The sequence below is a fragment of the Erpetoichthys calabaricus genome, chromosome 15 (genome assembly GCF_900747795.2).
Source record: "Erpetoichthys calabaricus chromosome 15, fErpCal1.3, whole genome shotgun sequence".
NCBI lineage: Eukaryota > Metazoa > Chordata > Cladistia > Polypteriformes > Polypteridae > Erpetoichthys > Erpetoichthys calabaricus.
Genome location: NC_041408.2, coordinates 18773992 through 18798835, shown reverse-complemented (window position 1 = coordinate 18798835; position 24844 = coordinate 18773992). Strand labels below are relative to the sequence as shown.

General features: G+C 41.3%; 1 protein-coding gene across 1 annotated transcript in view; it reads right to left on the bottom strand.

The window, feature by feature from the left end:
* Positions 1–5554: 5554 nt before the first annotated feature.
* The window catches only part of prkcea (protein kinase C, epsilon a), a 309249-nt gene continuing 289959 nt past the window's right edge, over positions 5555–24844 (bottom strand). The window contains exons 13-15 of the mRNA XM_028820989.2: positions 24547–24735; positions 13463–13609; positions 5555–10522 (exon numbers count right to left, since the gene is read on the bottom strand). Of these exons, the coding sequence (XP_028676822.1) occupies positions 10376–10522; positions 13463–13609; positions 24547–24735 (483 nt within the window). The 3' untranslated portion in view covers positions 5555–10375. The remainder of the gene's footprint in view (positions 10523–13462; positions 13610–24546; positions 24736–24844) is intronic.

The following is a 24844-nucleotide window of genomic DNA, read 5'->3' as shown; positions in this document are numbered from 1 at the left end:
CCTGGAGGGCTGCAGTGGCTGGAGGTTTTGCTCCAACCCAATTACTTAATTAGACACCAGACCTCGTCCATCGCAGACCTTCTGTAACTTTACGGCTTGTTAGTCTGCAATGCTAGGTTCTTATATCACAGATGTTTTCCTTTTCAAGGATATCATCCAAATGATTTGAAGCCTAAAATGGATAAGTTCTCTTAAGTGTTTTATTAAACCAAATTGTGCGTGTTTAAATCAGATGGATGTAAATGGAAACAAGTTTGATGGAGAACTGCTGGCTTCTTTGTCATTTGCATCTTCTTGTTAATAAAGAGCCATTAAAACAGTGAATGCAGCAGTTTAAGATTTGAAATAAGCAACTAAAGGTGTGTTCTCCCCGTGTCTGCGTGGGTTTCCTCCCACAATCCAAAGACATGCAGGTTAGGTGAACTGGTGGTTCTAAATCGTCCCTAGTGTGTGCTTGGTGTGTGTGTGTGTGCCCTGTGGTGGGCTGGCACCCTGCCCGGGGTTTGTTTCCTGCCTTGCGCCCTGTGTTCACTGGGATTGGCTCCAGCAGACCCCTGTGACCTTGTAGTTAGGCTATAGTGGGTTGGATAATGGATGGATGAATTAAAGGTGGGGAACCTTAATAAGCGAGACCACTAAAATGAAGCACCTAAATGTCACTTGAGCAATTAATGATTTATCAGCAATAATTGACCTCTCATTAAGAAACGGGGTTGGAGCAAAAACCGGCAGCCACTGCGGCCCTCAAGGACCGACGCTGCCCACCCGATTTAAATCTCTCAGTGGTAGTTAGTTTCTCTTTTCTAGCAGGCCAAGTGTTAGGTTCATTATGATTTTCTGATCCATTTTGGTTTACCCCACTGCTGCTTTGACTTGAGAGACAAGAGAGATTTAACATAAAAAAATCTGATCAGAACAGGAAAGCAGGGTGAAAAGAGAAGCCAAAGTCAAAAAAATTAAGCCAAATATTAAACCACACAATCATCAAGTTTAAAATGCTAGGCAGAAATCAAAGAATGTTTAATAACCAAAGAGTTTTGAATAGCAAGTAAATAAACTAATTGGCATTATTATCCAGTGCTCGGATAGTTTGAAACTGCATGTGCCAATCTTCATATAGTTACGCACTCCTCGGGGGCTTGTGGGTAATTTACTGTAGTAACGGCTGACACAGATTTGGCAAAATAGCGGCATCCGTGAGCAAAACAAAATCGCGTCATGGGAAACATGAAGAAAAAAAAAATGCATTTCTCCACATGCATGTTAGAAAGAAATTAACATCAGAATTAGATTTACTGGGTAAGGAAATCCCATAAGTACAGACTGTGAAAATGCATCCTGGAGCTCTCACAAAAAATTAATTAGAAACTCCGATCAAAACGAGTGTCTTGTTTGCCCAATATGTATTTTTTTGGTCTCCCAGTTTGAGTGGTTCGCCGGGCACTGACACCGATTCTGGTTTGTGTTATCATCTCTGGGTCTTTCTCCTTCTCTCACAGTAATCCCAGAAATCTATTTTGGTACTTAAGTAATGTTACTCTGTCTCATTGCAGGCAAAGTGTTTGTTGTACGATTCGCCTTCAGACATGTATACAGTCATATTAAGAAGTTTGGGAACCCCTCTCAGCCTACATAATAACTGACTCTCCTTTCAACAAAAAAGATAACAGTGGTATGTCTTTCATTTCCTAGGAACATCTGAGTACTGCGGTGTTTTCCGAACAAAGATTTTTAGTGAAGCAGTATTTAGTTGTATGAAATTAAATCAAATGTGAAAAACTGGCTGTGCACAAATGTGGGTCCCCTTGTCATTGTGCTGATTTGAATGCCTGTCACTGCTCAATGCTGATTGGTTGGATGAGCTCGTTAAGCCTTGAACCTCATAGACAGGTGTGTCCAATCATGAGATATGAAGGTATTTAAGGTGGTCAATTACAAGTTGTGCTTCCTTCCCTTTGACTCTCCTCTGAAGAGTGACAGCATGGGATCCTCAAAGCAACTCTCAAAAGATCTGAAAACAAAGATTGTTGAGTCTCATGGTTTAGGTGAAGGCTACAAAAAGCCATCTCAGAGGTTTAAACTGTCAGTTTCAACTGTAAAGAATGGAATCAGGAAATGGAAGGCCACAGGCACAGTTGCTGTTAAACCCAGCAGGTCTGGCAGGCCAAGAAAAATACAGGAGCGGCATATGAGCAGGATTGTGAGAATGGTGACAGACAACCCACAGATCACCTCCAAAGACCTGCAAGAACATCTGGCTGCAGATGGTGTATCTGTACATCGATCTACAATTCAGCGCAATTTGCACTAAGAACATCTGTATGGCAGGGTGATGAGAAAGAAGCCCTTTCTGCTCTCACGCCACAAACAGAGTCGCTTGTTGTATGCTAATGCTCATTTAGACAAGCCAGATTCATTTTGGAACAAAGTGCTTTGGACTGATGAGACAAAATTGAGTTATCTGGTCAGAACAAAAAGCGCTTTGCATGGCGGAAGAGGAACACTGCATTCCAAGAAAAACACCTGCTACCTACTGTCAAATTTGCTGGAGGTTCCATCATGCTGTGGGGCTGTGTGGCCAGTTCAGGGACTGGGGTCCTTGTTAAAGTCGAGGGTCAGATGAATTCAACCCAATATCAACAAATTCTTCAGGATAATGTTCAAGCATCAGTCACAAAGTTGAAGTTACGCAGGGGTTGGATATTCCAACAAGACAATGACACAAAACACAGTTTGAAATCTACAAAGGCATTCATGCAGAGGCAGAAGTACAATGTTCTGGAATGGCCATCACAGTCCCCTGACTTGAATATCATCGAAAATCTATGGGATGATTTGAAGCAGGCTGTCCATCACATTTAACTGAACTGGAGAGATTTTGTATGAGGAATGGTCAACAATACCTCCATCCAGAATCCAGACACTCATCACAGGCTATAGGAGGACAGCGTCTAGAGGGTGTTAGATTTGCAAAAGGAGGCTCAACTAAGTACTGATGTCATATCTCTGTTGGGGGCCCACATTTATGCACCTGTCTAATTTTGTTATGATGCATATTGCATATTTTGTTAATCCAATAAACTTAATGTCACTGCTACTACTACTGTTTCCATAAGGCATGTCAGATATTAAAAGGAAGCTGCTACATTGAAAGTTCAGCCAATGATAAACAAAAATCCAAAGAATTAAGAGGGGTTCCCAAACTTCTTCATGTGACTGTAAGCTTGAACACTAAAAGTGTATGCACAAGATGTTAAAAAAGGAGACACACTGCAAGTGTCACTGTCCATGTCATGAATTAGTTGATCTTATTGTTGCTTTACCATTTTGAGGGATTCATTCAGTGACATCACTGCTGCCATTTTATGTTTGTTATTACCACCATTGATGATGATGATGATGATGCTGTCACAGTGCTCATGTTTTAAAGAGGCAGATTGTTTAGCCATCTATATTTTGGTTCTGGTCAAACCTACCGTGTAGCACTGCCACATAATAAGATGTTCTGTGTTTTCTGCTGTCTTTCGGCTTGTGTGGGTATTAGGATCGCCCACACAGACTGGGATTGCCAGCGGTGCCCCGGAAGGTTTCTTTTTCCTGGTGGAATTTGCATAAACCACACTGTTTTTCAGAAAGGAGAGAGGACAACTCTCAAGAAAATATAATGCTGAAAAGATCTAACTAAACAGATCAGGATCAACCCGGGCCATGGGCAAAGGTTCTGCAGCTCCAAAACAAACGGTCAGTTAGGAGGAGGTCAGCGATTCACTCTTGGATAGTGAAAGTTGCACTCTGTTATCACTAGTAGATTCAGGTGAGCTCACGAAGAGGCACAGATGCACTGTAAAACATATTTAGGGTCGGCCAGCATTGTACTCTTTATTCACCTGCTGTTAACAGGTGGCTGGAACTTTGGACTTGTGAATTTCGGAAGAGGACCGGGGCTGTGATTTTTTTCCATTGTATACATTTTTATATTTGCACGTAAAGGGGTTATTCTGTGTTGGTGGCTGGCAGGAAAGGGATTGTGGCTGTTTTTCACCTTCTTAACTCTTTCAGGGCTGATGTTGACTTCTGTCAAAAGGAGAAGTTGACGATGGTAATCAACTGTAAACTGTGACAAAAACAACCGTTATCTTTTAGTTGGACTGTCGTTGCTAGAAGGAAAGTTAGCTTCATTGGTTTGACCGAGATTTCCTGGGATTGTGTGAGTAATAAGGAGCAAACAATAGCAAAAATGGCACTGATATAATGGGGAGAGATCAAAGCAAATGCATAAAGCAAAATACTGTGTGGACGAAGTTTTGCCTATTATCTCTGAACTGGACTATAACTTTCTGGACTCCGATTCTGATACAAGTGATCGAAAACGAATGTTAGGTTCCAGCCTCAGCTGACTGGTCCCCAGCTAATCATGGTGCTGAACAGGTTCATGTAGTCGACACACCTATGACAATGTTCGCCAGGAAGACTGCCACTTAACAATGGTAAGAGGTAGAAACCAGGTTGCAATGCACTGTGACCATGACCCATGTTGCTGCTGCTGCCCTGGCCATGCAAAGACAGCCTGGCAGCAAGCCTGCCACACATTCTTGGCAAACTGGCAGCCGCAGCATGCAGCAACAGACGTTTAATGTTGGTTTCTGTGTGAAACCATTGCTTTTCAGAAATTGTTTTTTTGGGAAAAATATTCAGCCCTCACAAGAGTTAAACTTAATTTTTGTATATTTCTCATTGCTTAGAGATGTTGCCTTATAGCTGTATATATTTCATTACTCTGTGCAAAAGGGGGCATATGGCGGGGTACTGCAAGGTGCAATATTGGCCTGTCTTGTTTATCAGCTGCCTTCCAGTAAGGAAGCGGCCCGTTTCAGCATGTCAGAGCAAATTCGTTACAACCTGGCTACTATCTTATGTCGCACCGTAAAAATGGCAATGCGTGAATAAAGTTACACTCTTTAACATGGCTGAATGTGTGATGGCTGCAGTAAAAAGAACAAAATGTAAATGAACGCAAACCGTGGAGTGTCACAGTATTCGATGTATAAATGACGGGGCCATTCCTGTCATTTATCAGACTAATTATGCCGAGTTGTTTTCAAGCTTTTCTTTGGATGTGACTGTTCTGTTAGGCCATTAACCAATGCTGCACCGTCCCAGCTAAGCCTGTGTGTGCCCTTGTCACTCGGGCCGAGTGCACTGTACCCCTTTGTCTCACGGCTATCGTGTCAGAGGTGACCCGAGAAGGCTGTGAGGACAGTTCATGTAGGGACGTCGTGAAGGGATCTGCTTCTTTTCTATTCCACCTCCCGCTGATGGTCTGTAATCATTTTGTCAGTGGGCAGCTGCTGGGCTTACGCTGTAAAATGAGACACAGAGATATGTATGTTGGCACTCCTTACCCATCTTAATGACTTCTGTACAAGGTGAAAGCCATCCCTGAAGGATTTTGTTAAATCACTGTGTAATTTGTAGCATTTCCCATAAAACCTAAGCTGAATAAATCTAAGTGCCAGCTGAGAAAACTCCAAATGAAGCAAACAGACAGTAAATGTTTGTGCCTTAAGAGGCGCTCGAGTTTCCACATTGCAGTATTTAATAGGTTCAGAACAAACGAGACACATTCACATACTTCGTAGTACAGTACATTTGGCACGCAGTAAAATGCTCACAATGAGAAACACAGAGGTGGCAAGAAATTCAAAATTACATCTAAAAGGAAAACACGTCTGTACAAATAAAGCATCACATTACAGAAACAAGTTTAAAAGAATAGTCAAACCATTTTTGCACTTTCATTTAAAGAGGTAATTTTTTAGCTTTTCTCAGGTTATCTCCTTAATGAAACCCATACCAGAGCAGAAGTGTTTCCTATATTTATAGTTTTTTTTTTTTTTTTCCTTTTACAAATCTTGGAAAATAAAAAAAAATAAAAAAATAAAAGCAAAAGACACACACAGACATGGTTTGGCGCAACGCTTTTTAGAGAACATTAAGAAAGTGGAGTGTCATCGCGGAAAAGTGCTGCGGTCACATGACAGGAATGTTTCAACAAGCTTGAGCGACGCCAAGAAACCAAAGAAGCAAGGCTTGTGGCGTCCTTCCACGACGAGGCCTGCGATGAGCTTCATGGAACCGCTTTCAATTTCCTACCAATGTGTCTTAAAAACAAAAAGATAAAAAGGCCTCTTGTCTCAGGAAGGTGAGCAGAGCTTTGCAATCTGAAAAAAAACTGAGGGCGAGACCTAATCCGGGTGACACCTCGAAATGAAAAAACGAAACCTGGCCACTAACGGATCAAATGATGCTTGCTACAAAACTGCGGAGCCACCCCACCAAAAAAAAACAAGCCTTGGACCATCTGAAAAGTGTTGGGTCCCCTGAAAAGCCTAGCGGGGCAAGAAAGGTACAAGTCAAAGTGAAAAAACCCCATGGGCATCCCAAGAACAGTGGAGCGCTAAGTTTAACGGACAAGGCTTGACAAGGTCTCGGGGAAGTACGCGGTGCAATTCAACAGGCCAAGGGCTCTCGTACAATTGCATCAACTCGTTTTAAGCTTCCTCTGAAAGAGGTGATGACGCTCTGTGAAAACACACAGCGCCTTCCTGCAGAGCGCTCGGCTCGTATGCGTGTACACACATGCAGTTTCATACAACAAGACTGAGTGGTCGGTGCCAGGGACAATGTCAAACCTTCCTGTCCCCATTTCACTTCTTATACAGTCAGGAAGCACAAGCACATGCTACCACTGGGATGGTATCCGTCAATAAGGGCGCACACATAAAGGCGACCTTCAAAAGGGCGACCTCAATTGGGCGCAGCAAATAAAAGCGCACATAAATAAAAGCGATCTTCAAAAGGGCGACCTCAATTGAGCGCCGAATAAAGGCGCGCGCAAATAAAGGAGAGCTTTGAAAGGGTGACGTCAATTGGGCGCAGCGAATAAAGGCAAACGCAACAAAATTACAGAAAATTTATTAAAGGCAATGATTGAACGCATAAAAAGGTGAAAGCAAGAATATTAAAACATCCAATTAATTAATGCATGAACTTCTAACGAGCTACTTCTAACGAACTATTTCTAAAGCTCTCTATATTTCATTGTTTTCAGATTTACAGAAAATTAGATTAAGGCAATGACTGAATGTATAAAAAGGTGAAAGCAAGTTACACTTGAAGCTGTAGATTATGTGCAATGCCACGTAGATATTCGAGATGCGGTCTATTAGCATAATCAAGGACAATTAATTTAATTCGCTCCGAAGGTCATCCTTTTGAAGCTCGCCTTTATTTACGCGCGCGCCTTTATTCGGCGCTCAATTGAGGTCGCCCTTTTGAAGATCGCTTTTATTCTCCGCGCCCAATTGAGGTCGCCCTTTTGAAGGTTGCCTTTTTGTGCGCGCCCTTATTGAATAGAACCCACTGGGCCTATCCCTGCAGTGCCAGGGGGCCAAAATGTAATATTGTGTTAAACGTGAAATGGAACAAGGACCTCAGCATATACTTCTGGAGACCTTGTGGATAAAGAGGGGCCTTACTGGCACCCAGGACTTTAAAAAAATAAATAAATAAAAGTCATGTCCCATAAGCAGCCTCAACAGTGCGGCTCACTCAGATGAAACAAGAGGCCTTGTGGTTACGCACAAACAGATACAAGGTATTGCACATGGACGTAATTTCATACACCAATATATAATATAGTATACTGTATTCAAACATGCAGCAGAACTCCACAGGCTTTGCAGCAAACATTATATACAAACTATCACCTGTACACAAGGCAAACAGATCGTCTGCGGCCCACTTTTGCTACTTACTAGACAGGATCCGTCTGAGCAGAAGGGCCTCTGATCAGGACCACAGCAAACCACTGCGGTAGCTGCACAATTCATCAGTCCAGTAAATTGGTATTTAAAAAAAAGTTTTTTATATATATATATTTATATATATGTATATATCTCCAGGAGCACTTGTACACGCATACAGACACACACACACGCACACACACGCATGCATGCACACATACATTCCACACAAAGACAGAGAGATCACACATAGGAAATACTTAAAAACCAACTCTGTAACACTGGCAGCGTATCTACAACAGGCGACTTCAAATCAAAAGGAGAGTTGGCTCAAGCCTCGCTGGGACCTCCCTACTTGTCAGTTATCACTCGGGTGACAGCCATATTGTCCTGACCCGATCGGCTCGGCTGCTTCTCCTCTCCGATAATGTGTGTGTTTTTTTTTCCTACATAAGATTTTCTTCTTTCTGCTTGATTACTAACTCCTCAGTTTAGGTCCAATATTCAGGGGTTCTCAAAGTCGGTCCTGGGGGCCCACTGTGGCTTCAACCAGATTCATAATCAGTGAGCTCATTTAATTAGCTGGTATTTTCTTTCTCTTCTCTTATTCTACATTAAGAAAGCACAGCGGCATGATTTTTACATTGATAAGACATTTAGAAATATTTCTGCTTTTGTTATAGATTTAAATGCTTAATTCACTTTTGTTGCTTTCATTATATTTTGCCCTTTCTCTGTGCAGTTTGCTCCCTTCATTGTATCTTATTAATGACAATTAAAGACGAGCAGAGCAGACACTCAGGCTAATTAGTAAATAATGGATTAATTAAAGAATTAGCACACCTGAGAAAACAGAATGAACTTCAAGATGAAAATATTGTTATAAATAAAAATTAAAATACATTATTCTCATATAACTGCTTAGCACATTTTAATTTTTTTTTTTACCAAACTTAGTTTTCTAATGTCTATATTGTTCCCAAAACACAGAATCACAGAATTAGCCCAGGAGTCCAATTTAAAACAAAAACCTGCAGCCGCAGGGGTCCCCAGGACCGACGTTGAGAGCCCCTGATTTACACACTTATCACGTAACTGGTCTATAATTTGGGAATTCATGACAGAGACTTTTTTTTTTTTAAAATTTTATCCCAAGATTTACAATAATTGTGTTTTTCCATGGCAGCATGCCCATTTTTTTTTTGTCCTTTTGCATCTTCTTCACCTGACCTAGAACTTCCTTTGTGGCAACCATTTATTTTGAAAGATGTCAGAAAATATCCATTCAGATAAAATGTAAAATAAATGTACGCTACTTTGGAAAGAGTGGAAAAAAACTAAAAATGCAGGAAACTTCCCTTTGCGATTGTAAAGTTTTTGTTTTTTTCCTGGCTGTGACAGTGACACGCTGGCCATCGAGAGAACACGCGATTTGGATTACAACCTGCCTCAGATCCACACGGCCAACAGCAGGGCTGGGTTTACTCGGATAGGACTCTGCGTGTGTGCTATTTAGGTGTGAACATAGACACATCACAGGCATTTAAAAATGATTTCATATAGATTTCTGCATTTTTCTTAAATATACACATAAATGTATATATTTCTATTAATATTGTGTATATGTAATTCTATATATGTATGTATGTACATATACACAAACTGTGCCCATGTATTCATTATATATATATATTTATAAACAATTTATAAGTTCTATATATTGTGTGAATACACACGTACATACACGTATTCTGTATCTGACAGAAGATGTACTTTTCTTTAACACAATATTGAAAAAAATGCAGAAAGTATCTCATTACCTCAAGGTCCTTACTATTCAACAAGCAATGAAAACATTCAGCAGGTCGTGAAGATGGTCTGTAACTGAGTGCTTCTTTCTTCATGAGGCAGGTGTGGAAAGGGTCCAGTTTCCAAAGTATGACACTAAGGTTATCGCATTCTTGACGCACATGCATGCACACACGTTTGCTTGTCAAGTCATCATCAGCAGAGATTTTGGAAATGGAATGTCCTGGTATAAGGAGTGGCCCACTAACTTCACTTCCACGTTGTTGCCCAGTCTGGACTAGTGAATCCCTTGTTCTTTGGCTTAGCGCATACCCATTTGCACGCTACTGGAAAAACAGTTCTCTGGGTAATTAGTGTCACACCATGACCTCTCGTTTACTTTCAACTGTAGTGATGTTCAATTTATTTAGGGAATGGTAGGTTTTAAATGCATTCTGGGCTAATGGCCTGCTAGATCAGGGTGCAGTCACTCTGGGTTGTCACCACGCTTTGGGGACGAGTGTCTGGGCTACACTAAAGGGAGCTATTAATTGGCTTGGAGTGGAATTCTGTATGGCAGTGTTTTGCATCCACCAAAGCAGTACACCAAAATGGACAAGTGCAATGAGGAGGAAACAATTTCCCATCAGCTGAGGAAGATGGGCCTCTGTTGCATTAATACTTGACGAGTTGATCGGTTCAGCTTGTTCCTGCTTTCAGCATTTTAATTTCATTCTTTTTTTTTTTCCAGTCCTTCTACATGCCACACATCCTGTCACATCTTACGATACAAGCTCTTCTCCAAAGTATGAAAAACCTTTAAATTCATCCTGGTTGATTTGCTTAATGACGGCATCCTCTACCGGTGTAAGCACGGGCTCCTCGCGTGTGAAGTCTTGATCAAAGTTGTTCACATCCCTTTTGGTTTTCTGCAAAGGAGATAAAAGAGAAGCACATATGAGCAACATAATTTAATAACGATGACAGGCCGCCTTGAAACCCCAGATTCACAAAGGCGGTTTTTAACAAGATAATAAGAGCAAACAGCAAAGCAGCGAGGGGGTGTGACAAACCATTGGTGGCATCGATTACCAAGCTTCTTCAGTCTTTATTAGCCAAGTGTCCGAAGGTGAGCTTTTCTTGGATTTTTTTTATCACACCCAAGTGTATAATACACAAAATCAGCAAGAAGCATTCATATTAGGAAATACAGTCAGGGCTTCACATATATCTAGCGGATAAATATGAAGATCTGGGAAAATACAACACAGGACAAGTGAAAAACGTTTGGTAAAGTGATAACCAAACAGTAGGCATTATGCATGTTTGACTTGAAGGTACTGAAAGTTAACTCCATCAGTTTTAAAAGCACAGGAACCCCCGTCATTCACTCCGTATCTCTACACAGCGCAGTAATCTAGGGGTGCAGGATACGTCTCTCTTCCATTTTCAAGCTGAGCCATACCATACTCATGCTGTGCTGATATTACAGTGTGTGTGGTAGAGAGTAAGTGATTGCAAATTTAAAGAGCCGGTGATTTTGATATGAACACATACAGTGTGTATCAGAAAGTATTCAGACCCCTTCACTTTCTGTTGTAGATTTCATTTTAATTGGATAAATTTGCTATTTTTGCCCATCAATCTACACTCAATAGCCCCTAATGACAAAGTGAAGACATGTTTTCAGAAAGGCTTGCAGCTGTATTAAAAATCAGAAACTGAAATCCCTCTTTTTCTACAAGTATTCAGATCCTTCGCTGTGGCACAGTAAATTGTGGTCAGCTCCATCCTGTTTGGATTAAACCTGAGATGTTTCTAGAACTTGGTTGGAGTCCACCTGTGGCACACTGAATTGACTGGACATCATTTAGGAAGGCACACACCTGTGTATATAAGGTCCAACAATTCACACTGCATGTCAGGACAAATAAAAAGCCACAAAGTCCAAGGGACTGTCAGTAGACTTCCATGATCAGGTTGTCTTGAGGCAGATATCAGGGCAAGGGGATGAAACCATTTCGAAAGTTATGAGTGTTCCCAAGGGTACAGTAGCATCAATAATTGTGAAATGGAAGGCGTTTGGAACCACCAGATCTGAGTAACTGGACAAGAAGGGCCTTGGTCAGAGAGGTGAACAAGAACCCAATGGCCACTCAGACAGAGCTTCAGAGGTCCTCGGTGGAGATGAGAGAACCTGTCAGAAAAACAAACATCTCGGCAGTACTCCATCAATCAGGCGTTTATGGTAGAGTAGCTAGACTCAGATCTGCCAAAGGGGCTTCTGCACTGTACTGAATTAAAGGGTCTGAATACTTACATGAATGAGAAATTTCCATCCATCCATTATCCAACCTGCTATATCCTAACTACAGGGTCACGGGGGTCTGCTGGAGCCAATCCCAGCCAGCACAGGGTGCAAGGCAGGAAACAAACCCTGGGCAGGGTGCCAGCCAACCGCAGGGCACACACACACCAACACATCAAGCACACACTAGGGACAATTTAGGATCACCAATGGACCTAACCTGCATGTCTTTGGACTGTGGGAGGAAACCCACGCAGACACGGGGAGAGAACATGCAAACTCCACGCAGGGAGGACCCGGGAAGCAAACCCTGCGAGGCAGCAGTGCTACCCACTGCGCCACCGTGCCGCCATGAAATTTCAGTTTTTGATTTTTAACAAAACCTTTCTGAAAACATGTTTTCACTTTGTCGTTATTGATTATTGATTGTAGACTGAATGGCAGATATGGAATATTTATCAATTTAAAATGCAATCTACAACACAATAAACTGTGCAGAAAGTGAAAGGGGTCTAAATATTTCCTGAATGTACTGCAAATGGCACGGCACTTACCATATTAGATGACAGAATTGTATTGGCATGTGCCAGAATACAATGATGACGGACAAAAAGTGGTGATTTGCTGCCAGTGTTGTGCAGATTCAGGCTGGGTGATGACAGGCAGGGCTATTGGATGTGGCGGTATGGCAGTAGGTGAGTGAAAGGCTTAATAGTATTGTCAGCTACCAAGATGCTGCTGAATTTTAACTAAATATTTATTCAGTAAAACAGAAACGCAAGAGTTGTGTTAAAAGTATGGTCTGCATGGTTTACACATTTGTACAAAGTCTTTGCTGCTACATCACGTGACTACTCATCAGAAACATCTGCTTTTGGGCTGCATTAACAGAGCTGGCCACAGGTACGATAACAGGCTGGCTCAGCTCTTTGCTTTGCTCAGGAGGCAATTTAAAACATGGCAAGTGCTGTCAGTATACTCGCAACATTTGATAACTAAATCTGCTCTACTAAAGTTCATTAGGGCCATCATAATTTTATTACAACGCATTAACGTGTTTCACCATGTGCTTCTTAATCTTTCCAAGAAGTCGCCTCCTTGTGCTCCCAGCACTAGGCCTAAGGGGCATACTCTCTGTATCTCAGTAGCAGGCACCTTCATCGTTCCAGTAATATCCCTCCACATTCCTACTGCAGACTGCCCCCTCATTCACCACCATATGTCCTAACCAAAGAACACCTGCAAGTTCACCAAAGGTCTGGACTGAAGCTTCCACCTCACGTTGTTTCAATGGCACAGTAACCGCTTTCCTTGTCAAGATACCCGAGTTTCTGTTTAATTGCATTACAGATTTATCTCACTAGTAAGGACTGTGTTATCCTTATATCTAATTAATTGTTCACCAAGGAGCTCCTTTAAAATCACCTGAACCTAATTATAACAGAAAAAAAATAATCATTTTTGCTGAAAAAGAGTCTTTGTCAATGAAGACCTCTAATTTTGTAACACTGCTGGGGAAAGGGCAGCGTTTGAGCCAATTGGTTAGTCCACCCATACTCACAATTCGCGGTTTGAATGGTGGCTTGATTCTGCGTTGTTCCAGCTGCGCCCAGTCAATCTCTTTGAAGAATGGATGTTGCTTGATGGCATCTTCCCCACCTTGTAAAGCCACACAACCCAGCCTCTTATTGGGACTTTTTGTCATAAACTGAAAGAAAAGAACATTTCCTGAGGTTCAAAACAGAGAAACAAACACTCTTGATTTCACTTAGCACTTCAGCAAGTAAAAAAGTTCTACACATGGGCAAAAGGAACGTTAATTCTAGATACAAGATAGGAGACATGGTCTTAGGCAGCTACTTCAGAAAAGGCTTTCAAGGTTTATGTTAACACAACCTTCTCATTATCTAGGCCAGAGCTCCTCAAATTCAGACCAGGGATACCACTGTGGCTGCAGGTTTATATTCAAACCAGTTTTACAGCTCACTAGGTCAGTCGTAACATCCAATTGTTTAATTAGTTTATCATTTTTCTTTTTATTTTGTATTCACACAAATGTGCTAATGTGATACCTACATTTAGAAGAAATTCAGAAATGGGTATTTTTGACATTGCTTTAAATGCTTAACTTTCATTTACCATATTCCTTTTGAATGACCTTTTTCAGTGGGGTTTGCTCCCTTAATTGTTATCAAGTAGTGCATATAAAGCAATGTCACATTACACGACATCATGGGGTATGTCACACTTGTCGACTGTCTTGCTGATCTTGTTGACAGGCCATGTTAATTCCCGTGACTGAAAATCATGAGGCATGTCACATTTAGTGACTCTGTGCCAACATTCCAGCAGTCCTTCTTACCCCCTTTTCTGACAACCAATAGTGTGCTACCTGACAGAGTTGCCACTGTATGAACAGTTAACGGCAATGGCAAGTTCAGGTACAATCTCTGAAACACCATTTTGCATTAAAACATCAAAAAAAAATTTAGTTCACCTGCAAGTGCATTTTGTATGTCTGTATGCATTTTCTAATGTATCTCATACTATTGAATTAAAACATGAATGCTGTCAAAACAAAACAATGCAATTCCAAATACACAGATCTGACTTATTCATTTGTCACTTTATTCACAGGTCCAGTCGCATGTGTGATGTGTTTTTCAGTTAGTCAGATGAATGGCACTGCATGGAGTCAACAGCAGAGGTGTATGGTGGAGTGGAGCCACTCAGGTTCATCTTATGGAGTTATTTCAATGTTCGTCTGTCAGTCTTGTTCTGAACTTTGATTTCATGACATTCATGTCAGACTCACAGAGGTATGGAGACCCAAACAAAGCAGACATTTTCAGAGCTGCTTGGTGAAGATTCTTATAGTTATCTCGCTCTACTTAGCTCTAGAAATGCTGAGAATGCTGTTGAGACATTAACTGCACATTATTTTGAAGGTTTACTAATATACGTATAATATATAAAATCCAAAGTCTGTCTATCCGCTTTTCACGAGACAACTACTTAATGGATTTAGATCTGATTTTTTTGTATAATTTGCTTGAACATTTCGGTTGAGTTCACTTGCCTTACCGATTTATTTGCGCAAATCCGAGAAACACGCAGCGGGCCGAGGGAAGGGACAAGCTTCGGAGCGTGTACCTTAACTCCGCTTAGCCAGTGAACGAGAGAACAATTGAATTCAACTTTGTTTGATATTTAAAATAAAGTGTTACTTAGGTCTTGATGAGTTTGAGTCCGGATATTCTCTTAAGTGTACAGTAATCCCTCGCTATATCGCGCTTCGACTTTCGCGGCTTCACTCTATCGCGGATTTTATATGTAAGCATATTTAAATATATATCGCAGATTTTTTGCTGGTTCGCGGATTTCTGCGGACAATGGGTCTTTTAATATCTGGTACATGCTTCCTCAGTTGGTTTGCCCAGTTGATTTCATACAAGGGACGCTATTGGCAGATGGCTGAGAAGCTACCCAACCAGAGCGCGTATTACGTATTAAATAAAACTCCTCAAATATATTGTGAGCATGGGGGCTGTTCGCACCCCTAGAGGATACGGCTGCTCCTCAAAAAACGCTGAAAGATTACCTTCATATTGCTGCCATCCTTGCTGGGCTTACATGTGGCTGCTTTGTCAAGCGATATGCTTCCTGCACGGTGCTTCGCATACTTAAAAGATCAAACAGCACGTATTGATTTTTGATTGTTTGCTTTCCTCCCTCTCTCTCTCTTGCTCTGACATTCTCTGCTCCTGACGGAGGGGGTGTGAGCGCAGGGCTGTTCGCACCCCTAGACGATACGGACGCTCGTCTAAAAATGCTGAAAGATTACCTCTACATTGCTCCCTTCTGTGCAGCTGCTTTGCCAAGCGACATGCTGCACGGTGCTTCGCATACTTAAAAGCTCAAAGGGCACGTATTGATTTTTGATTGTTTGTTTTTCTCTCTCTCTCTCTGACATTCTCTGCTCCTGACGGAGGGGGTGTGAGCAGAGGGGCTATACGCACACTGGCCTAGAGGATACGGACACTCCTCTAAAAAATGCTGAAAGACTACCTTCACATTGCTCTCTTCCTTGCAGCTGCTTTATACGGTGGTGCTTCGCATACTTAAAAGCCAAACAGCCCTATTGATTTTTGATTGTTTGCTTTTATCTCTCCCTCTCTGACATTCGCTGCTCCTGATGCGCACTCCTTTGAAGAGGAAGATATGTTTGCATTCTTTTAATTGTGAGACGGAACTGTCATCTCTGTCTTGTCATGGAGCACAGTTTAAACTTTTGAAAAAGAGACAAATGTTTGTTTGCAGTGTTTGAATAAAGTTCCTGTCTCTCTACAACCTCCTGTGTTTCTGTGCAAATCTGTGACCCAAGCATGACAATATAAAAATAACCATATAAACAAACATATGGTTTCTACTTCGCGGATTTTCACCTTTCGCAGGGGGTTCTGGAACGCAACCCCCACAATAGAGGAGGGATTACTGTATGCCACATTGAAAAGATAGATTGCAATCCAGATTGTGGGTCGTGATTTTGTGTTAAAAGGATTGTGATATGATTTCTTTGGAAAGAAAGATCGCCCACCCCTAATTTGACTAATCAAGTTTTCAAATTTATGTAGGATTCATTAACCCTTTGGCGAGCTACTTGGAAAGGGGTTGCAAGGGAGACCCCTGTACTAGACAGTACTCTCTTTTTCTTCCCATATAAGTAATGTTTCTTGGACTGTCTTCTTCCATCTCCGAAACATTTCTAGACTTTGTCCTGTTCTTACGCAACACAGTACTGTTAATGTCCTGTTAATGTACTGTTAAAGTATTGGTTAATGTCCTAGTCACCTCACGTATAGATTACTGTAATGCTATTCTATCTGACATCCCTCAAAAACTTATCCATCGCTTACAACTTATTTAAAATTCTGCTGCCAGGATTGGAACCTGCTGTTCTAAATCCACTGAACATATTACACCTCTTCTCTCTCAACTTCACTGGCTCCCTGTTAACTACTGAATATAATACACAATACTGCTCTTAACGTTTAAAGCTCTCCACAATCTCACTGATCTCCTCCAGACTTGCACTCCTCTCGCTCACTCAGATCCTCATCTGCAGCTCCACTTTCTGTACCGCACATCAAACTCAGTTCTATGGGAGCTCGAGTGTCTCTCATTGTTCTCCTCAACTCTGGAAGTCTCTTCCCTCTCATATTCATCAACTAGACTCAATAACACAAGACTTATCTTTTTAAACTGGCATAACAATTGTGAATTTTACACTGTTACTGCCTGTTATCTTTGTTTGTTTGCTACTTATTGCTTTTTGATTTATCGTTCTCTTTGTTTTTATTTTTTTAATGTCGTTTAATTCCATTGTAAGGTGACCTTGAGTGTTAAGAAAGGCACCTATTACATAAAATGTATTATTATTATAAAACATGAGACATCAGCCAGGTGAGCTTCTGTGCCGTTTGCAAGGTCTCAAACACCTATGTACTTTATTCTTTGTTGTTGCAGTCTGTGAATTGTACTTCAGGATAAACATTCATTTGTTTGCAGCTCTCATGCATGTAAAGCCCACCCCACAAACCGGTTTGATTTTTGTCAGGGCGAGTTGTGGAACAGCTGCAGTGAGTCACTGGGTATGTCACATTAGGTAACAGTCTGCATGGGAGTGAACCACTGACTGCCTCCAACTCAGTAAGAAGGCTTCAACAGAAAATCACTGGAAAAGTTGCCTAATATGATATGGCCTTTAGTGACACTGAATGATAAAGAGGAGTCCCGTTCACCATTCACTTGCATGCCAACAGTAACAGAATTCTCAGTCCAAGTGGTATTGATGTTTTCATTAATGCCTTTAAAACCAACTAAGCATCTTCACCAGTGATGTCTCATGGTGCATTTACTAGTCCAAGTTTTGGGCCAGGCTGGGTGATGCATAAAGGCGTCCTGGATACATTAAAGCAGACATAGATAACCATAAACAAGGCAAGGCTAAGTGATTAAAGACACTGGCTAAGAGACTGCTGTGCAGTACATCCATGTTGGTCATACAAAAAAGTAGACATGGGCCACAGACACAAAACACGTGAGACACTCCCATCTTAAACTGGCATCATCATCATCATCATCATCGTTTTCTGTTAAATGAGAGCAAAAGCAACTTCCTCGTTTGTCATTCATTCTCTGGGGTGTCTGAATGACTTTGAACAGCCTGTTCTAATGAAAGTGAACTTCTGAGCTTATTACACATTTTAACACTGAATAATGTCATTAACTATAAATGATGCCAATCAATGACATTTTATCTCATAATATGTGACCCGCTCATGCAGTACACACAGAAAGTTCCTTCTTTCTCATATACATGATGGCCTACAACAGGGGTCCTTGATTACTGTCCTGGAGAGCCATGCAGGTTTTGGCTTCAAACAATTTCTAAACTAAAACTTATGTTTGCTGCTCAGGCCACATTGTGGCTTAATTTTAGCAACTCCACTTGTTACAATTTGGGTGGCATGGTGGTGCAGTGGTAGTGCTGCTGCCTCGCACTAAGGAGACCTAGGTTTGCATGTTCTCCCCATGTTTGTGTGGGTTTTCTCCCACTATCTGAAGACATGCAGGTTAGGTGAACTGGTAATGCTAATTGAACCTTGTGTGTGTGTGTGTGTGTGTGTGGACTGGCGCCCTGCCCAGGGTTTGTTCCTGACTTGTGCCCTATGCTAGCTGGGATAGGGTCTGGCACCCTCTTCATGAACCTGGTCTGGATTAAGTGGGTTAGAAAATAACATTACTTGTTACAATTTTGCATCCTTTATTCAGCTGGATTGAAGTTTTCATTGTTTCTGCTCTCTTAAATAGACACCAGTTAAAAATGAGACGTAAATGGCAAAGGAACCACCGGCTCAACGGCCAACATGGTCCCATTTCCAGCTGTGTATATGCATCAGGAAGTATCTGAGTTAATGAAATGGAGAGAAAAGGGAAGGACTGAGAAGTAGAAATCTAGTCCACAAAAAAATATGTATAATGTCCTCAGAACAAAAAACTCTATTGATCACAATGTATATTTTTAACTGGCCACAATAAAAGCACTAACATGCCATATAATTAAATACGGAGTTTAATTTTAAGCAAGGACTGACTTCTAATTAGCAAACTTGCTGAAATGAAGACCTGCAAGAACTGCAGCCCCCCAGAGCCACAATTGCGGACCCCTACACTACAATCTTCTGCAGAGCATCGTTACAACTGGAAAGAGAATGAACCATGGTAAATGGTAACTGAAAAATGTGTGCAAGTGTGCAGAAAATATAAACAATAATTAATATGACCTTCCGATTTGTGCTTTTAAGGTGGATGCAGACATACGGTATATACATGCAAGCACCACACCTCAAATCAACTCCAGACCTTTTAGATACAGTTAGGTCCATAAATATTTGGACAGAGACAACTGTTTTCTAATTTTGGTTCTGTACATTACCACAATGAATTTTAAATGAAACAACTCAGATGCAGTTGAAGTGCAGACTTTCAGCTTTAATTCAGTGGGGTGAACAAAACGATTGCATAAAAATGTGAGGCAACTAAAGCATTTTTATAACACAATCCCTTCATTTCAGGGCCGCAAAAGTAATTGGACAAATTAAATAACTGGAAATAAAATGTTCATTTCTAATACTTGGTTGAAAACCCTTTGCTGGCAATGACAGCCTGAAGTCTTGAACTCCTGGACATCACCAGATGTTGAGTTTCCTCCTTTTTAATGCTCTGCCAGGCCTTTACTGCAGCGGCTTTCAGTTGCTGTTTGTTTGTGGGCCTTTCTGTCTGAAGTTTAGTCTTCAACAAGTGAAATGCCTGCTCAGTTGGGTTAAGATCAGGTGACTGACTTGGCCATTCAAGAATTTTCCACTTCTTTGCTTTAATAAACTCCTGGGTTGCTTTGGCTGTATGTTTTGGGTCATTGTCCATCTGTATCATGAAACGCCACCCAATCAATTTGACTGCTGCATTTAGCCTGATTTGAGCAGACGTATGTCTCTGAACACCTCAGAATTCATTTGGCTGCTTCTGTCCTGTGTCACATCATCAATAAACACTAGTGTCCCAGTGCCACTGGCAGCCATGCACGCCCAAGCCATCACACTGCCTCCACTGTGTTTTACAGATGATGTGCTATGCTTTGGATAATAAGCTGTTCCACGCCTTCTCCATACTTTTTTCTTGCCATCATTCTGGTAGAGGTTCATCTTGGTTTCATCTGTCCAAAGAATGTTTTTTCCAGAACTGTGCTGGCTTTTTTAGATGTTCTTTAGCAAAGTCCAATCTAGCCTTTCTATTCTTGAGGCTTATGAGTGACTTGCACCTTGCAGTGCACCCTCTGTATTTACTTTCATGTAGTCTTCTCTTTATGGTTGACTTGGATATCGATACGCCTACCCCCTGGAGAGTGTTGTTCACTTGGTTGGCTGTTGTGAAGGGGTTTCTCTTCACCATGGAAATGATTCTGCGATCATCCACCACTGTTGTCTTCCGTGGACGTCCAGGTCTTTTTGCGTTGCTGAGTTCACCAGTGCTTGCTTTCTTTCTCAGGATGTACCAAACTGTAGATTTTGCCACTCGTAATATTGGAGCAATTTCTCAGATGGGTTTTTTCTGTTTTCGCAGCTTAAGGATGGCTTCTTTCACCTGCATGGAGAGCTCCTTTGACCGCATGTTGTCTGTTCACAGCAAAATCTTCCACATGCAAACACCACACCTCAAATCAACTCCAGGCCTTTTATCTGCTGAATTGATAATGACATAACGACGGACTTGACCACACCTGCCCATGAAATAGCCTTTGAGTCAATTGTCCAATTACTTTTGAGCCCCTGAAATGAAGGGGTTGTGTTAAAAAAATGCTTTAGTTGCCTCACATTTTTATGCAATCGTTTTGTTCAACCCACTGAATTAAAGCTGAAAGTCTGCACTTCAACTGCATCTGAGTTGTTTCATTTAAAATTCATTGTGGTAATGTACAGAACCAAAATTAGAAAACAGTTGTCTCTGTCCAAATATTTATGGACCTAACTGTAGGATGATGTTGAATTTTGATGTTCTCTGTAGGATGTTTTGTTGTTTTTATGTTCTGTACACCTCGGTTCAGTTTACTTTAGCTACAGATATAAACATATTTTAGCTTATACTACGAATAATAGGAATAAACTTCAAAACAAAGCAGTAGATGAATGTCATGAATGCTTTCATTTTGTATAACCAAGAACTTGCCAAAAGGGGAAAGAAAGTATATTAAACTGTTTATTTAAATAATATTTAAATAAAACAAAAAAAATGAACTACTACACCCAGCATATTTGCAGACTGTTACATCAAGACACCCAGCTCTTAGACCTTTGCTCTCAGCCAAGTCACCTTGACACAACTGGAGCGCCGCTGACAAGTCCCTTACAAATGTTCCTTTTGTACCTGAGCCTCTTTTTATGACGATGTACAGACTTCCAGTGCCTTGACAGCAGTATATCAATAAGCTAAATTGGTATTAAATGTGAAGCTAAGTGTGATTTTTTCTCCAGTGTTTAACAGTTTGTCCTTCATTGCCTGTTTTAACACATATGTGTATTATTCTGGGCTAGCAACAAGCAGTGGGATTAAAGAAGCTATTTTTCCACCTTTGTATAAAACACCCGATGTAAGGAAACAGCGCAGAGTACTGGCATGAAAAATGAACATTAGTTGTAGCCCAGTCAACCAACCATACTCAATGGCTGCCTTCACCTCTAAGAGTTTCCTTTGGTTCCTTACTGGGCGCAAAAAATCTGAATTCAGTTTATGTTTAATTGTGGACAACCTAACATTTTCAAACCTTCTTAATCTAATTCAAGGTTTCAGGGGCTGATTTACATTTTATTTATTTTTTGTCTGCCATATACTGCCATAACTAGTTGGCTGTGATGATATTTATTGACAAACATTTTACAGTACTTTTATTTTTTAAAGAATGTATCATTTACACTGCTTCACTGCACCACGTTTAAGTATACTGCAAGCTGATTTTAAAGATAAGCTGCCAAAACGAGCTGCCAGTTTATTAATGTTGAAAAAGAGTCCAGAAGGGCTCATGGGTGCTCTCTCCCACAAAACAAACCGGGGGGAAAAGCTTGTGAAAGCTTGAGGTCAGCTAATTATATAGCAACCTACCGACAAGAGCACACAATGCAAGGAAACCAGGGGATCCAGCCTGAATGCCACTGCTTTGACTCCTGCTGATTTCCACAGCCTTTCCTGTTCAGCAGTTCAGTGGTGGCTTCCCTGAATGGGCCAGCAGCTGTGTGTCGTGCGTCTTAATCTCTCAGAACCATACAGATGGATATCTAAATTGTAAAGATTAAAGTTGTCATGTAGCTATCCTTATGCTCCTTAGGTAAGGTATAAAAGTTTGGTGGAGACTTAGGTCTCTGACAGAATTCATATATTGTTACTGTCATTGAACAAGGTATTACTAGCCACCTAAATAAGCAACTGGGCTGAACATGTTTCTTCTATCTGTATATTTCGTGCATCCATCCATCCATTTTCTGAATCCTTTTTTGTCAAATTACAAGGTCAGTGGAAGTGTGTGTTGAGCACATATCTAGAGTCAAATATGGGGAGAGAATCCTCTGTATGGCACATATACAACCCCAATTCCAATGAAGTTGGGACGTTGTGTAAAACGTAAATAAAAACAGAATACAATGATTGGCAAATCCTTTTCAACCTATATTCAACTGAATACACTACAAAGACAAGATATCGAATGTTCAAACTGATAAACTTTATTGTTGTTTTGCAAATCGTCACTCATTTTGAATTTGATGCCTACAACACGTTCCAAAAAAGCTGGGACAAGGGCAGCATGTTTACCACTGTGTTATATCACCTTTCCTTTTAACAACACTCAATAAGCGTTTGGGAACTGAGGACACTAACTGTTGAAGCTGTGTAGGTGGAATTCTTTCCCATTCTTGCTTGATGTACAACTTCAGTTGCTCAACAGTCCGGGGTCTCCGTTGTCGTATTTTGCGCTTCATAATGCGCCACACATCTTCAATGGGAGACAGGTGTGGACTGCAGGCAGGCCAGTCTCGTACCCGCACTCTTTTACTACGAAGCCACACTGTTGTAACACATGCAGAATGTGACTTCACATTGTCCTGCTGAAATAAGCAGGGACGTCTCTGAAAAAGACGTTGCTTGGATGGCAGCATATGTTGCTCCAAAACCTGTATGTACCTTTCAGCATTAATGGTGCCTTCACAGATGTGCAAGTTACCCATGCCATGGGCACTAACACACCCCCATACCATCACAGATGCTGGCTTTTGAACTTTGCGCTGATAACAATCCAGATGGTCCTTTTCCTCTTTGGCCCGGAGGACACGACATCCATGATTTTAAAAAACAATTTGAAATGTGGACTCGTCAGACCACAGCACACTTTTCCACTTTGCGTCAGTCCATGTCAGATGAGCTCAGGCCCAGAGAAGCCGGCGGCGTTTCTGGGTGTTGTTGATATATGGCTTTCGCTTTGCATGCTAGAGTTTTAACTTTGACTTGTAGATGTAGCAACGAACTGTGTTAACTGACAATGGTTTTCTGAAGTATTCCTGAGCCCATGTGGTAATATCCTTTACAGAATGATGTCGGTTTTTAATGCAGTGCCGCCTGAGGGATCGAAGGTCACGGGCATCCAGTGTTGGTATTCGGCCTTGCCGCTTACATGCTGAGATTTCTTCAGATTCTCTGAATCTTTTGATGATATTATGGACAGTAGATGATGAAATCCCTAGATTCCTTGTAATTGTATGTTGAGAAACGTTGTTCTTAAACTGCTGGACTATTTGCCCAAGCAGTTGTTCACAAAGTGGTGAACCTCGCCCCATTCTTGCTTGTGAACGACTGAGCCTTTTGGGGGATGCTCCTTTTATACCCAATCACGACAAACACCTGTTTCCAATTAACCTGTTCACCTGTGGAATGTTCAAAACAGGTGTTTTTTGAACATTCCTCAACTTTCCCAGTCTTTTGCTGCCCCTGTCCTAACTTTTTTGGAACGTGTTGTAGGCATCAAATTCAACATGAGTGAAGACTTGCAAAACAACAATAAAGTTTTTAAGTTTGAACATTCGATATCTTGTCTTTGTAGTGTATTCAATTGAATATAGGCTGAAAAGGATTTGTAAATCATTGTATTCTGTTTTTATTTACGTTTTACACAACGTCCCAACTTCATTAGAATTGGGGTTGTAGTATACACACACACGCACACACAAACAGAAGGCCAGTTTAGAGCCAAAGATACCTTTGGGATATAAAAGGTAGTTGGAGCATGTGAAGAAAACCCACATATAGGGAAGGTGTGCACACTTGCAGTAAAGTATTTGGTCTAACAGTCAAGCCCAGGTTCCTGGAGATCTGGAGGAGCATCTCTAACCCCTATACCCCAGTCTTCCCAAAACTGCACTTGGCTACATTTTTTAATGAAATAGCTCAAATGTCTGTCAAAGCTGGAGAAGGAGCAATGATCAAGTAACACGTGGCTGGTTAGCAGTCCTTATGAAGACTGATGCTGGGTACTCAGAAACTCACCGCTTTCAGGATGCTCACGGCCTCTTTGCTCAGCCAGACGGGATAGAGAACATCGTCATGCAGGATAGATTCAAACAGGTCATCTTCATTGTCCGCTTCAAAGGGAGGCTGGCCAGCCATCATCTCGTACATTAGGACACCCAAGGCCCACCAGTCCACAGATGGGCCATACTCCAACTCCTGGAGGATCTACAACATGATAAGAGAGGACATGGTCTGCTTCAGCCACTGAACAAGTGAAATATGCTTTGTGCAAAAAATGACTAACCGCTCAAAATGATGTTTTGTTTCTTTATAG